The sequence below is a fragment of the Elgaria multicarinata genome, chromosome 11, assembly GCF_023053635.1.
Source record: "Elgaria multicarinata webbii isolate HBS135686 ecotype San Diego chromosome 11, rElgMul1.1.pri, whole genome shotgun sequence".
In the NCBI taxonomy this organism is placed as follows: domain Eukaryota; kingdom Metazoa; phylum Chordata; class Lepidosauria; order Squamata; family Anguidae; genus Elgaria; species Elgaria multicarinata.
Window position 1 is genome coordinate 38823369 of NC_086181.1, and position 16241 is coordinate 38839609.

General features: G+C 40.6%; 1 protein-coding gene across 1 annotated transcript; it reads left to right on the forward strand.

The window, feature by feature from the left end:
• Nucleotides 1-1855: 1855 nt before the first annotated feature.
• LOC134405803 (vomeronasal type-2 receptor 26-like) lies at nucleotides 1856-9039 on the forward strand. The gene is made up of 4 exons (XM_063137056.1): nucleotides 1856-2680; nucleotides 4330-4557; nucleotides 5920-6046; nucleotides 8135-9039. The coding sequence occupies exons 1-4, from the start codon at nucleotides 1856-1858 to the stop codon at nucleotides 9037-9039; spliced, it is 2085 nt and encodes a 694-aa protein (XP_062993126.1).
• Nucleotides 9040-16241: the final 7202 nt, after the last annotated feature.

The following is a 16241-nucleotide window of genomic DNA, read 5'->3' on the forward strand; positions in this document are numbered from 1 at the left end:
CTCATCCACTACTGTATAGCAGTGGTCTCAACTGGTGGGTCAGAAGTTCAGTAGAGATGGGTCATGGCAAAGCTGTTGCTGCCATGTTGGACATGGAGAAAATTATGAAAGTGGGTCCTATGCTGCAGGTTGGGAGTCCAAGGTGGGCCTTGGGGCTGGACCAAGTGAAGACTACTTGTATATATTAACACAGGTCCCAATGGTGCCTCCAAATGTAATCCACTTTCTCTACCAGCAAGCCTGTGGAAAAATTATTATTATTATTATTATTATTATTATTATTATTATTATTATTATTATTATACAGAAAGGACAGTGGAGGAACCAAACCATACATCCAAATGAATGAACAATTTAAAGTAAGTCTCTTAACAATAAAGTGGAAGGAAGGGAGTCCAATATGCTATCTTATGAGCATAATCCAGGAAATGGCAGCCATGGGAATATTTCCCTAGTTTCCAGTGCAACTTCAGTGTAACTAGGAGAGGGCTAGGTTGTGCCCTCTCCTTTCAGTCAGTGACCAAACTCACTGCATAATTTTTATGTGAAATTACAGCAAGTCACTTTATTTGCAGTGTTGTGTCAAAGTTCTACCAGCACATCCTGGCCATGGTCTTTGCCATTAATGAGATCAATGAGACACCCGAGATCTTGCCGAACCTCACTTTTGGGTTTCAGATCTACGACAGCTACTTTGACTCAAAGATGACCTACCGTACAAGCCTGGACCTTCTTTTCAAGTTACATAAGATTGTGCCCAATTACAAATGTGGCAGTCAGAAAAGTCTTGTAGGAGTCATTGGTGGACTGAGTGCTGATACCTCTTCATGCATGGCAGATGTGTTTGGTCTTTACAAGATTCCACAGGTAGGATCTCACTATGTGGTCTTCCTCAAACTCTCCTCCCCAGAGCAGCCCCTTTAGCTCCCTGACAATGTTACACAAAGTCGGAAGTCCCTCCCAAATGGGGATGAGCTGTTACGTGGAGGGAGGGGGGATCTACTAAATTTGGGTAGACTGTCTTTCCACAATTTTAGGAACAAAGATTGCAATCCTGTGCATGTGTACTCATATGTTCAATGACAGTTACCCCCAGATAAGTGTGCATGGGATTGCAGCCCAAGTGTTCATATAAAACAGTGGTAGACAACTTTGTACCCTCCATATGTTTTGGACTACAACTCCTATAGCTATTGACCATTGGGTATACTGGCTGGGAATGATAATTGTATTTCCCCAAATTCCTAGCTCTGATGTAAAGATGAGAGATATTTCTCTTTAGTGAGGATTATAATGGAGTACAGAGTTTGGCCCTTCAGAATCAGCTGTCTCTCTTTTCCTTCTGATTTCCAAGGATGAAATAAAATTAATTTCTAAAAGAAATAATAGAGCAGAAATAGGAAGATGATGAGAAGATGATGAAGGCTGTGTTTTTAAATCAAAGGCTTTGTTTTTGGACATTTAGGCTGCAATCCCATACGCATTCTCTGGGAGTAAGTCCCATTTAACTGAATTGGCCTTACCACTGAGTAGACATGTAGAGGATTGGACTGTTATGCTCTTTATCTGATAGCACACTCCATTGAACTAAATGGGCCAGGATAGGATTGTTTTGTTTATTATATTATTCTACATAAGTTATTTTGAGGGGTTCTTCTAGGTGAAATGGTGCAAATGAATTTCAGTAAATATGAAAAAATAATAATTAAATATATAAGAATATAATGATTGAAGAAGTTCTCAGTTCTATTCCCACTTCTTTCTTTCTTTCTTTCTTTCTTTCTTTCTTTAGTTTTCATATGGCTCATTTGAACACACAATCAGTGATGAATCCCGTTTCCCATCCTTTTACCGCATGGTCCCCAATGAAGCCCTTCAGTACCAGGGAATTATCCACCTACTTCAACATTTCCAGTGGAAATGGGTTGGGCTCATCACCATGGAAGATGAAGGTGGAGAACATTTCTTGCGGACCGTGGAGCCGATGCTTTCCCAGAATGGGATCTGTTCAGAATTCACAGAAAGACTTGAAACAAATTGGCATTTCTTTGACCTGGGTGAAGTTATCAATCGTACACTGACTCACCTTACCATTTTCATGCCGAAAAAAGCCAATGCAGTTCTTATGTATGGAGAAAATACAACCATTATGTGGTTGGCATCTATTATATTGGTAGCAACTGTTTTTCCTCTAACAGATCAGCAGCATTCAGGGGAAATCTCTGGCAGAAGAGTATGGATTACAACAGCCCAAATTGATTTCACCATACATATCCTTCAAAAGGCTTTTGACATGCAAATACTTCATGGTGCTATTGCTTTCACAATTCACTCAAGACAACCTCCAGGCTTCCAAAACTTTCTTCAGATGATCAACCCTACTGAAGCAAAAGCAGATGGATTCATCACAGAATTCTGGGAACAAGCATTTGGGTGCCTTATGCCAACTTCTGATGCATCACCTAATATCAATGAAACATGTACTGGGCAGGAAGTGATGGAGACTCTTCCTTCACCTTTCTTTGAAATGAGCATGACGGGACACAGTTACAGTATCTATAATGCTGTCTATGCTGTTGCACATGCCTTACATATACATACCACTCACATGTCTATCTCCAACCACAGAGCAGTGAAGGATGGGAGCAGGCTGGTGCCTCCGAATGTGGAACCCTGGCAGGTAATGTTTTCTCAGAGCCAAGGTTCTTTTTGTAATGACCTGGATACATAAGATGCAGTGGTGAGATCAGGAGTTGTCAATGGTGTTGATCACTAAATCCCTATAACAGGCATCTATCTCAGTTCTACTAATTTCAAGCCAAGGAGGGGACTGTTCAAAGGTATGCCAAATCCACCGTGGCATTACATGGTTGATTGAGAAGGTCTGAAAGTGGATTCTAAGGCCTTAGCTAGACCTACCATTTAGCCCGCAACAAAGGAGGGAAGATCCCACGATGTGTTTATCGTGAGATCCCTCCTCTGTCTACACGTGCTGTGTGATGACCTCAGAGGGAGAGGCATCGCACCCACAATTTTTTTATTTTTCAAAGGGATAGCAGCACACAAACACTTGTGTGCTAAAGGTAAGTGTGGTTTAAAAAAAAAACTTTCCCCGTTCCCACCACCCTATCCCTGATGGATGCAGCACTCCTGGCTCCACGTGAGGAATCACGTGGAGCTGGGTCAACCCATGGCAGTTGGCCACATGTTCCACAGTCTCAGGCTCAGCCTGGGACTGCAGAAAAACTTGGGCCAAATGCAAGGGCTATATCATGGGGCAAGGGAGGGATGATCCCTCCCTGATTCTGGGATCCCCTGTGCATCATGCGGTTTGCCCCAGGATAAAGCCCCATCTAGCTATGGCCTAAAGGTATTTCAAAACATTTCTAGCTCCACCAATCAAAAGGCATTCTGCACCTATTATGTTTTTTACTCCTTAATAAGTTTTTGTTCTGGTAAGAATAAGGACAGGGAAAGTGGTGGAAAAATTAAGGTGGGGTTACAAATGGATGATGATGTCCTCAGGTCTCCCTGTAAAATTCTGTGAATGGCACAGACTGATAGCACAATAAAAGCCTCATCCAGACACAACCTAAGTGCATTCAGCTAAATACTCAGAGAATTTATTTATTTATTTATTTATTACATTTTTATACTGTCCAATAGCCAAAGCTCTCTGAGCGAATCCCCTTTGAGATCTGGAACTCTGAACTATCAGGGCTTCCAATCTAGGAATATATGTGAATGTTCTCTTATCTTATCATCTTAGACTTATCCCATTCCTTTCAATACACCAATGTTACAACACCACAAAAATGACAGACTTATCACTCCTCCACGGCACCACCCAACTGATGAAGTTTGTCTGAGTCATACTTTTGTTGCTCTCTTCTCAAAAGAGAAGTTCTTTATTGAGTCTTAGCAAATTGCCGTTATACACAAACACAGAATAAAATACTATACAATTAAAAACTCCACCAACAAACCATTAAGAGTTGAATAGTTTCCCATACAGCTTTTAGACTTCGTGGCACATATTTGTAGAGCATTGACAAGGAATTTGGAAGTTCTAAAAGATAAATACTTCTCAGCATCAAACAATAGGAAACAAGCCTTAACAAGGGATGGCCTTCCCTTGAAAAATCTTAACAACGGATGAATGTATTTGGTTCTGAGATCATTATACATAGAGCATTCTAGCATTACATGAATACTTCTCAAATACTTCTCCATACTTGTCTTCTCTTCTCAAATCTAATGTCCTCTTATCTTGAAATGTGTGTTTCAATTCTTTATATGCCCTTTGATTCTCTTACTCTCTCCATGTAGCTCCACTCACTACTTCAGAGGATTTCATTCAATAACAATGCTGGAGATGCCATCACTTTTAATGAACATGGGGAATTAGCAGCTGGATTTGACATTATGAACTTGGTCACATTCCCAAATAACTCATTTTTCAAAGTCAAAGTTGGAAAGCTGGATCCTCAGGCTCCTCCAGGAAAATTGTTTGTCCTTAATGAAGACAGAATCCAGTGGCACAGAGAGTTCACTCAGGTACGAGAAACCAGAGTGTGTACATGCTCCTTCCAACATGCCTAGTTTAATGCTACAGGACTTCAAGGGCTATCTCTATTAAGGCAAACTTTGGGCCAAACTATGCATGACATGGGAAATCCATATTCAGATGTTCTATTGTGTGTTTTTAAATACTTAAAAGAAGCTGCAGGCTGACTTTCTCATGATTGGGGTTGTTGCGGGGAAAGGGCTATGAATCTTTTCCCTCTGTGACATATTCCTGCTAGGGCTATGCAAGCATCTGGCCTTGGATTCAGAAATCTGAATCACAGAGGCCATGCTATGGTGGATCCACCATTTTATAATGAATCCACCATTTCCTTACACAGCCTTAAGCCCCCGGACAGCCTACACCAGCATGCAGTACTTACTGGGGCTGAGGGACAGTGGGCATATGTGTACTTGCCACAGCCCATCACTTATAATGTCATGTATTTTGGGGTGGCTTGGTTGTGAATGGCCAATTAAGACCCATCAACTTGCCCAAAAGATCTACTCCTGGGGTCAATAAAATTGCTAGAACTGGTTTGTTCATATGCATCAATACAGCTGCCTGAATTTTGGACTCTCCATGGGGTTGTGGCTGTATTGAACTGCATTGATGAAGGCCTGCACTTCATACTGCAAATGCCTCTACTTCAAATCCCTGCACCACTATACTGCTACTTGTTGTTTCCCTCTTAGGCCTTAGCTAGACCTAAGGTTTATCCTGGGGTCATCCCTGCCTACTCCCGGGATATCCTGTGTGTCATTTACATGAGCAGGGATGACCCAGGGATAAACCTTAGGTCTAGCTAAGGCCTAAGAGAGAAACAACAATTAGCAGTATAGCAGCTTTAGTTGAGGCTTTTAGGAGATTTGGGGCTGAAGGGACTTTTCAATCAGGAAAACAGCATGGGAGAAAGAGCTAAATACACATATAGCCAGTGTCTGTCTAAAGCCAATTGGGCCTTCTTTGGACGGCTGTAAGTTTGAACAGAAGACATTGAGAAATCCTCTCACACATCTCTCAGTTCACATGTAGTCTGGTCCTGTTACTAACACGATCTGATGGCTGAGTATTGGTAAATATTTGCTATGGGTAAAAAAAAGGTCTGAGGTATCTCTTTACTCAGCACCAGTAGAAGTGATCCTGGCTAATGTAGACCATTGGCCTTGCTAATGATGGAAATTCTTATCTTTTTGAGTTTGAATCATGGCATTTAGGAAAACTATTTTTCCACCCATTGGATGTGCCAGGTGTCATCCTCAGCCCTCCTCTTTCTTAGCAGTTCTTCAGAAGTAAATCCAAATTATTCAGACATTTTCTTATTAATAAACACGTCCTATATTTTTGAATAGCTGCCACCGCTTTCGGTATGCAATGACCACTGTCCTCTTGGATATGGGAAGAAAAGGAAGGAGGGGGAGAAATTTTGCTGCTATGAGTGTGCTCCATGTCCAGCAAGGATGGTATCAGACCAGATGGGTAGGAAATAAAATCTTAAAATATAACTGATTTGCCTGAGGCCTTTTTTTGCAGGCCCTGCCATTGTTAACCATTTATTATTATTATTATTATTATTATTATTATTATTATTATTATTATTATTATTATTGATAATATTTCACCTGTCTTATTGCTATTGTTTTGGTGGTTTGCTTGTTTTTACTGTTAACCAACTTGCAGAATTGTTTTTATTAAGCTCAATAATTCATTTTAGGTTCATTAAATCAATCAAATATCCAAACAATTATGTGGTAACGATGGCAAGAAACACCACCCATTTGTCTCTCACTTTCTTGATTACCTTGAAAAAGAGGTTAAAGTTCATGATTCTCTATTAAGCTTTTCTTCATGTGTTTGGTTTCGTCAATATTTTGAGAAATCAAAGTATAGCCACTTTACTTGTTATCTATAATGAATAACACAAAGTTCATGAAAATAGGTGTGTGCGTGAGAGAGAGAAGAGGGTGTTTTGTGAGGGGGAGATTCACACAACCCTCCCTTTCAAATGCTCCTCAGTTTGTTCAAATTTTCCACTCACACAAAATGAGTAGTGATCCAAAATACAAACAGGAATTAGGTGAGGGATGAGTAGCAAAACAATGTTCTGAGAATCATAGAGATCTGAAAGATCACTCATTTTCCCATCCATAAGTGTGAAGAACTCCCAGTCCTTGCCCTAATGCCAACATACTTCTCCTCTTACAAACCAAATTGCCCCTGCATGCCTGCAACCTTGCTTCAGAGAGAAGACTCCAGATTTACTCAATGGTAGGGTGACCATATGAAAAGGAGGACAGGGCTCCTGTATCTTATTCTTTAACAGTTGTATTGAAAAGGGTATTTCTGCAGGTGTCATTTGTATATATGGAGAACCTGGTGAAGTTCCCTCTTCATCACAACAGTTAAAGCTGCAGGTGCCCTGCCCTCTTTTGTATCTGATCATGCTAGGCAGGGCTCCTGCAGCTTTAACTGTTGTGATGAAGAGGGAATTTCACCAGGTTCTCCATATATACAAATGACACCTGCTGGAATTCCCTTTTCTATGCAACTGTTAAAGATAAAGGAGCCCTGTCCTCCTTTTCATATGGTCACCCTAACCAATGGGTGGGGGAAAGATTGGCACACTCTACTATTCTCTCCAGCTCCCTTCTTTGATCCTGTGTTTTCATTCCAAGTCCTTTGCTCAGATAATTCCCCCAAAATCAGCTTGTGCATTTGAAATTCAATCAATGTGACAGGTAGCATTACCCCCAAATCTTGTGTAAGTATGAATATTTTGGGTGGAAATTGCTTTCTTAGGCCATAGCTAGACAGGGCTTCATCCTGGGGCAATTCCTGGGATCATCCCTGTGCATCCACATGACGCACAGGGGATCCTGGGATCAGGGAGGAATGATCCCTCCCTTGCCCCGGGATCTCGCCCTACTCTTTAGGCCCAATTTTTCCAGTCTCGGGCTGAGCCCAAGACTGCAGGATGTGTGGCCGGGCACAACAGTTTATCGCAGCTCCTTGCCGTTCCTGGTCTAGCTATGGCCTAAGAAGGCCTATCGGGGGTGGGGTGGGGTGGGGGAGGGGGGAAAGTAATATATTTTTTTAAAAAATCACTTACCTTTTGTGCACGAGCATTCGTGCACTGCTGTCCCTTTAACAAACAAAAAAATGGCGGGTGCGATGCCTCTCCATCTGACGTCATCGCGTGCTACATGTAAACAGAGGGGGGATCTCGCGATAAAACCATCACGAGATCTTCACCCCTCCGTCATGCACTAGCAGGTAGGTCTAGCTAAGGCCTTAGTCATAGCTATTCCATTGCCCACATTAAAAGGTTCCTTTAAAACAAAATATGTGTATCTCATGAGAATGTGGGCATTTTTACATGTGACTAGAAAGACAGTACTCTATGTAACAATAACCAGGTTTTACCCCTGCCATTTCTTTTGAAACTTTCTGTGATTAAGGTACTAGATCATGTGTTGTCTTGGTAAGGCAGTTTCTAATTTTGTGAACAATTGTGGTTCTTCCTAAACATTTATATGTTCCTCCTCCTCCTTCTTGTTCTTCTTCCAGGCTCAGAAACTTGTGTCCATTGTCCAGAGGATCACTTTCCAAACAATGGCCATGATGAATGCATTCCTAAGATTCCAAACTTCCTTTCTTTTCAAGACCCTTTGGGCATCACTTTAGCTATTTTGGCTCTTTTCTTTTCTCTGATCACAGCTCTGGTGCTCGAAGTATTCATTAAGCAACAGGACACTCCCATTGTCAAAGCCAACAACCGAAACCTCACCTACATTCTCCTCATTTCCCTCCTCCTTTGTTTCCTCTGTGGTGTACTGTTCATCGGAAGGCCTGAAAGGATGACCTGCCTCCTACGGCAAACAGCATTTGGGATCATTTTCTCTATTGCTGTTTCTTCTATTTTGGCCAAAACAGTAACAGTGGTTGTGGCTTTCATGGCCTCCAAGCCAGGGAACATCTTCCACAAATGGGTGGGGAAAAGATTGGCACATTCTATTGTCTTCTCCAGCTCGCTTCTTCAGTTAGGTATATGTGCTCTTTGGTTGGGTACTTCTCCCCCATTCCCAGACTTGGACATGCATTCATTCTCTGAAGAAATCATAGTAGAATGTAATGAAGGGTCAGTCACCATGTTCTACTGTGTCTTGGGATACATGGGCTTTCTGGCCATTCTCAGCTTTACTGTGGCTTTCTTTGCAAGGAAATTACCTGACAGTTTTAATGAAGCCAAGTTCATCACCTTCAGCATGTTGCTCTTTTGTAGTGTTTGGGTGTCCTTTGTTCCAACCTACCTGAGCACCAGAGGGAAATACATGGTGGCTGTGGAGATCTTCTCCATCTTGGCCTCTAGTGCTGGATTAGTGGGCTGCATCTTTTTCCCCAAATGTTACATTATTGTAGTGAGGCCTGAACTGAACAGCAGAGAGCAGCTAATAAAGAAAAAGAAAAAATAACAACTAATAATCAGAGGGGCTGTTCGCACAACACACTAACTTACACTCAGAGGTTGAGTGTAGATTGTTTTGAATTATGGCTTAGTGTGTTGTCTGAATACAGTATGTTTTCTGCAGGGTGGGTTATTGTGTTTCCTGAACACAGCCAGGGGGGCTTGTTAACCAAGTAATGTGGCTTGTTAACCACATGGAACAAGTTCAAAACAAACTATGGGTTTTAAAGTAGGCTTCTTCAAAAAAAAAGCTCCCTAAGGAGGTTCGCTTGGCACCTACATTATATGCTTTTAGACATCAGGTGAAGACCTTTTTATTCTCCCAGCATTTTAACAGTCTATAAATAAATTTTAACTTGGTGATTTTAAATTTGTGATTTTGCATTGCTGCTGTTTTCATCTGGTTGAGCTTTTATATTGTATTTTATATTATGGTTTTATACTGTTGTTTTATACTTTGAATGTTTTTAATTTTTGTGAACTGCCCAGAGAGCTCCGGCTATTGGGCGGTATAGAAATGTAATAAATAAATAAATAAATAAATAAATATAAGTCATGCTGCGTTGTTAACAAGCCACCTTGGCTGCATTCAGACAACACATTAACCCATGGTTCAGCAAACAAACTATGTTTCAGAACATCCCACACTCAACCACTGATTGTTGGTTTGTGTGTTGTGTGAACAGCCCTAGAGCTTTTTACAAATTTCGTCTTTCTTTGAAATGTTTATGGAATGAATCAGTTGGCCAAACTGAAGATAGAACTGGATTATGCTCTGAAAGATCACATCTACTGTCCTCCATTGTCCCAGTGAAAGGAAACAACTGGGTTCATTTACCAAATTAAATCTATTAATATTTAACCTATGAAAATATTGCTTTGTTTCATTATAGACCACTTGTGGAATAAACCTCAAAGAATTTAGAGTAGGGTGACCGTACGAAAAGGAGGACTGGGCTCCTGTACCTTTAACAGTTGCATAGAAAAGGGAATTTCAGCAGGTGTCATTTGTATGCATGTCGCACCTGATGAAATTCCCTCTTCATCACCACAGTTAAAATTGCAGGGTATATACTGCAGCTATACTATGACCAGATGTAAAAGAGGGCAGGACACCTGCAGCTTTAACTATGGTGATGAAGAGGAAATTTCACCAGGTTCTCCATACATACAAAGGACACCTGCTGAAATTCCTTTTTCAATACAACTGTTAAAGATACAGGAGCCCTGTCCTCCTTTTCATATTTTCACCCTAATTTAGAGTCAAGATGCAGCCCAATAATCCAGCACTAGAGTACCCACTGTCTCTATGGCCTTATTTATACCAAGCAAGATATTGTACTATGAAAGCAGTATGAAAGTGTGATATAAAAGGCAGGAGCTACACCAAGCAGGATATTAGCACTATGAAAGCAGTATATTGTATGTGTCGATGGGCCCCAACAGTTGTCAGTGCACTTCTATACCACTCTAAAGCAGTAGTATGGCTCTGGCCTTTTATATACCACTTTCATACCACTTCCATAGTGCAATATCCTGCTTGGTGTAGATTGGTCTATGTTTAAGTTTACTATTAGTGGCATTTTACTTTTTAAATCTCTTATTCCTGATGATCAGAAATGTAAATATAGCTACAGTGTAAACCATCAATAGGAGTCTCAGGGCCTTACTCCATCCCCTGGGAGAGCATACTAACATTTAACATTTACATAGCTGTACAGAATATTCAGAGTGGTGTGCTATGGGAACATCAACTCAGTAATCATTACTCCAATAGTTTTTTGTTTATGGGTTGTTGTTGTTTTTTTGAAGAAGAAGCTCAGTATTTTTACCATCTTATTGGAAATGAGGTTAACTGCATGTGGGTTCCTGGGGTGTACATCAGTTTGCACATATGTCTAAGGGAGCATCTTGCCAAAGAACACCTACTGAGTTTGTGAGCTTTTCTGTATTAAGCAAAACCTCTGCAGACCTACCAAGCTTTCTTCTTCTGAGGTCTTTCTGGGATTATGATGGGCATCTTTAGATGATGAGCACGTAACTTGGAATTGAAAACTTCCCTTCATGGCAATGCTCTATATGTTAAATAAAACTGCACCGTCTGGTGGCTGAATTGTAGCACAACCCCAGCATTCCCACTGCCAATGTGGTGCCATCAACTTTCATTACAGTTTATCTCTGATCTTTTTGCAAGCAGGATAAAGGGGAGGAAGCACAGGAGATGTTCTGGAGGTTGATGACATCATGTAAAGGACCCACAAATGTCCATGAGTGGTCAGTCATGAGCATGCAATAAAAGTCTTGTGCAGAAATGATCTGTGTTCTGTTTTTGTTTGATGTGTCATGGACCCCAACAGTTGTCAGTGCGCTTGAGTACCACTATAAAGCAGTAGTGTAAATCCTGCAGTGCACTTCAATATCGCTGTAAAGCAGTAGCGTTGCTCCTGCATTTTATTTATGGCTTTCATAGTGGAATATGCTGCTTGGTATAGATGAGCCCAGAGGGGCTGCAAAAGAGAAGAGGATATAAAGGACATTTTTCAGACTTTCCTCTCAGGGTGAATTGGGAACTCTGGGCTTCTTGAAACCATTTGCTCATCTGATTCTGCATTGATATAGGAAACAGAATGTAGAAATCTACACCAGAATGAGAGATCTATGTCACAATGAGTGCACCAGGTTCAGAGGGAAATAAACTTTAGTGCATCCCTGACAACTATGGAATGCACCAGGGCTGTTCTTCTTCTTTACATTCAGTAACCTTTCTGACACTGATTTGCAGTCTTCTGACTTTCCATACTGAATGTGTCTTGGCAGAGTGATTCCATCTATCTCAGTGTTTAGAGAGGCCTCATACCTTCATGTACATCTGTATCATGTCTAAATTGACCTGGTGTAATTGGAGCTATATTTCCCAGGCACCAAACATCCCTTCTGACATGGATAGGATGGATCCCCCTTGGTCACTGTTCCCAAGATCCAGTGGATAGTGCAGAATGGATGACAAGTGGGGCCCCATCAATGTTAGATAGGCCAGGGGCTTTTGGGAAATCCAACTGTGACAAGTTAGACAAGCAGAAAAAGTATTCATCTATATGAATATTCCCCAGCAAGCATCCTATGAATTCATCCTTTTTTAATTAATTTTAGTTCTAGTGCAGGATTGGAGTTGGGGTTTACATTTGTGACATTTACTATTTTCTTTTTTCCTAAATGAGGGAGAGGTCACTTGTAGGATTGAGGATTCTATTACAAGCATGCTCCCCTCCTCATTGATACCACCCTTGGAATTCAGTCTGGTTTTTCGCACAATATAATGGTCCACCATAGGTTATTTATAATGAAGTGTTATTCAGTTGCTATTTTGAATATGGTATGCATGGTGTATCTTAGCCCACACTTGCTGGGTTTGTATGACAAACAACCCGAAGCAGTGTTGAATGTGTAAGCTGGTGCTCACAGGCATCTCAGCTCATCATGCATTAAACTACCCATGATGCGCCATAGTGTGTCATGCAAATCTAGTCATTGTAAATCATCACACACTCTAACAGACTGCAGCAGATTTCCTAACTGGCAAATGCTGGTCTAGATGACCTTTGAGATCCCTTCCAACAACATGTTTTTACCTATTATTTCCTTTCCAATCTTACGGAGCACCAGAACATAGCAGGGAGATCAGATAAAGATTTTCCTTCAGCAATTCTGCCACAGAGGATGCATTATGGAATCCAAAAATATTGTTGAAGTGTTTATCTCCACTGTAATTATCCAAATCATTGTAATTGATTTACCTGCTCCAGTGGCGTTCTAGGTGTCTGGGGGGAATTATCAAGCAATTCTGCAATATTTATCCCATATGCCATTGACAGCTATGTTTCAGGATAAACGCGAGAGAGGCAGGGCTATGTTATTTTGATAATTTCTCCTCTATCATTGTGTCCATCAAGCTTCAAATATAGCATCTTTCAATTGGTATTCAAGTCATGCTTTTGTTACAGGGTTAAGGTTAAGGACAGAGATGATAGGTTAAGGACAGAGAGAAGAAGTGCATTCACAGAGTCAAGGGCCACCTATCTTGCTCACATGACTTGGATGGTAGCAATGCCATTGATGTACAGAGAGACACAGGGGACCTGATGTGTCGAGGGGAGTTTGTCGTCAGAATGCTGCTGTTTCTAATGCTGCTTCTCACAAACCTGCTATGCAAAGTGCATGCTATTAAGTGCACTGGAAATAGGCGTGTGTATATTCCACATGAGTGGTACCAGCCAGGTGATCTCCTCATTGGTGGGATGGTATCTCATATCCATTTCATTTTCCCCAAAGTTCTTTTCAACAGACACCCATCTCAGGAGTTGATTAACTTCCCAATGTAAGGAATTCCAGACTATCAAAGCCTTAGACACATCAATCCTGTCTGTGCCTGTGATAGAGCATTGGCTTTGCATACTGAAGATCTCTGGTTCAATCTCTGGCATCAATTATCTTCGATATTATTTTTGGGATTTTTTTTTTATTTGTATGACTAACTCTGAACTAGTTGTAATTCTGAAAAGAAAAGCCTTAAAAATATGGATGACTTGTGTAGAAGAGGTGCTCCCCTACATTGGGTAGGGTACGTTGAAACACCCTTCCTCTATCCCTAAATGAAAACCAACGATATGAATATAACTGCAATATTTTAATGAAGTCCACATCAAAAGTGAGGTAGCTAGGTAATTTGGACCTGGGACTTAGCGATATTGTACGAGACACCCTAAGATTTCCATTTCTATTGCTTCAGGTGTGAAGCACACAACTAATCTACCTCTTCTTTCCAGAGGAATATCCATGTTTGTCTGTTGCAGCACAAATGACAAAGAGTCTTGTAACACCTTAAAAACTAAAAAAAAATATTCTGGTATAAGCTTTTATGGACACTGTCCACTTCATCATATGTATGAAGCTCAAACTGGCAGATTTATATGCACATGTCAGGGAAGGAGAATGTGTAAATTGTGTTGTCTGAGGAATTAAAAGCAAAACCAAAGAAATAGCGATATTCACCTTAACAGTTACTACCTGACCCAATTAACATATGTAGCGTGATTAAAAAAAATAAGAAGACAACCAACAACCTTTCTCCTCATTAAAACCACAGGAAGTAGAGTTGAATATCTTGATGAATTGTTCAAGATATTCAATTTTAACACTGGTTTCTGTGCTTTGTACAAGAATGGTCTTTGTACAAGAATGGCCAGCTGGGTTTTCATTTATTCATTTCCTGAACTAGTTAGCTAAAGGAAAAACTGAGAATCACTGGTGCAAAACAAGTGTTCTGCCATGGTCTGCTAAATGGGTTGCAAGACTATAAACAGGGGAAGGAAATACACTTTGATTTCATGTCATGCTATAACTTTTTATTTGATAATATGCTTACAGGCAAAGGGGTGCATTCTAGAACCAAAACAAATTTGGTCAAACATTATAGAAGGAAATAGATGTTTGGACTATTTTTGTCTTTAAATAGCTTGCAAAAATAAGATGAAGCAGTCTAGCAAAGCCTTAGACACATCAACCCTGTCTGTGCCCGTGATAGAGCACTGGCTTTGCATACTGAAGATCTCTGGTTCAATCTCTGGCATCACTAGCTAGATCTAGGAAAAGATTTGGGCCACAGCTAGACCTAAGGTTTATCCTGATCATCCAGGGTTCGCCCCTGCCTGAGCACTGGATCCCCTGTGTGTCACCTAGATGAACAGGTTTGACCCCTGGACGATCCAGGGATAAACCTTAGGCCTTGCTTCCAAAACCCTATAGCCACCTTCCACAATCTGGTGCTCTCAAGATGTATTGAAATATAACTCTTCGTTAGCCGTGATAGCCACATCTTCCTTCGTTCCAAACAATCTTAGTTTATGAGTTTGCTGGTTATGTACTCTCCTTATAGTTGACTTAGGCAACTGAATGCTTCAGATACAGAGTGGTCCAGTACTGTGATAAAGTGATTTTTGTGCCCTATTTAACTCTCCCATGAAACAGCAACTTACTTTACTTTCAGTGTGGCAACAAAGTTCTACCAGCATGTCCTGGCTTTGGTGTTTGCAATTGATGAGATCAATGACAATCTCAAGATCTTGCCCAATGTCAGTCTTGGGTTTCACATCTATGACAGCTACTCTGATTCAAGGATGACCTACCGTAACATTCTGGACTTACTCTTTAACTCACATCGTTTTCTCCCCAACTATAAATGTGGCATCCAGAAAAATGTAATAGGAGTCATCGGGGGACTTAGCTCTGATACCTCCTCACTAATGGCAGTCATCTTAGGTCTCTACAAGATTCCACAGGTAGGGTCAGTGCATGGGAGCTTGGGGATTTCACTCAATTCATTCTTCTTTTCTATTTCCCGTGGCAATTTGATGATTTGTAGAGATAGAGTAGTACTTGGGGGGGTTGTAATTGGAGCTGAAATATGTGGAGTTGCTTTGGGGTATCCAAATATGTTTACAAGAAAGGGGAGAATCCTAACATTGTTAATATGTGTAAAGGCTGATCTTTCCTCCTCCTCCTCCTATTATTATTATTATTATTATTATTATTATTATTATTATTATTATGTCTTTTGCCCAATGCTGGGCCTCAAGGCGGCATTACAAAATTTAAAACACACATATATATATATATATATATATATATATATATATATGCTTAAAATATATTGAATATGTTCCAATATTAAAAAAATTAAAATGACCAAAAGTAATAGGGGTGAATATCTAGAGGAATCATGCTATTCTAAAAAGTTGGGGAAGAGGGATAAGAGAAGAAAAACATACCATAACATGTGAGTGTACATTCTACCACATGAAGGAAAAGGTAGGAAGATGCCAATCAAGCAAATTGTTTTCCAAACATTACCCACCTCAGCTGGCAGAAATATATGGCTGTGTGAAAAAGACACACATTTACCTGGTTCACGCAAATAACTCTAAAAGAACTCTTAAGGAGCTAACCAACCTGTAGAAGCCACTTTCAGCACCTTGGACAGCTCCCTTAGAGTTCTGGCTGGTTTTGACTGAAATCCAAGATGGATTCACAGCCCCACCAACATCAGAGCCATCAGTCTCCACTGGCACTGCCTCTTCAGGTAGCAAGAGAGATTGCGCAAGCCTTGCTTTCAATGCAGATTTAACTCTCCTCATTCACCTGTTCTATCCTTCC

Bases quoted from the DNA above. Each gene is read 5' to 3' on its own strand.
- LOC134405803 (XM_063137056.1), top strand. From the start codon at position 1,856: ATGGTCCCCAATGAAGCCCTTCAGTACCAGGGAATTATCCACCTACTT. The intron at 4,558-5,919 runs GTACGAGAAACC...ATTTTTGAATAG, and splicing joins GGCACAGAGAGTTCACTCAG to CTGCCACCGCTTTCGGTATG. The intron at 6,047-8,134 runs GTAGGAAATAAA...TTCTTCTTCCAG, and splicing joins GATGGTATCAGACCAGATGG to GCTCAGAAACTTGTGTCCAT.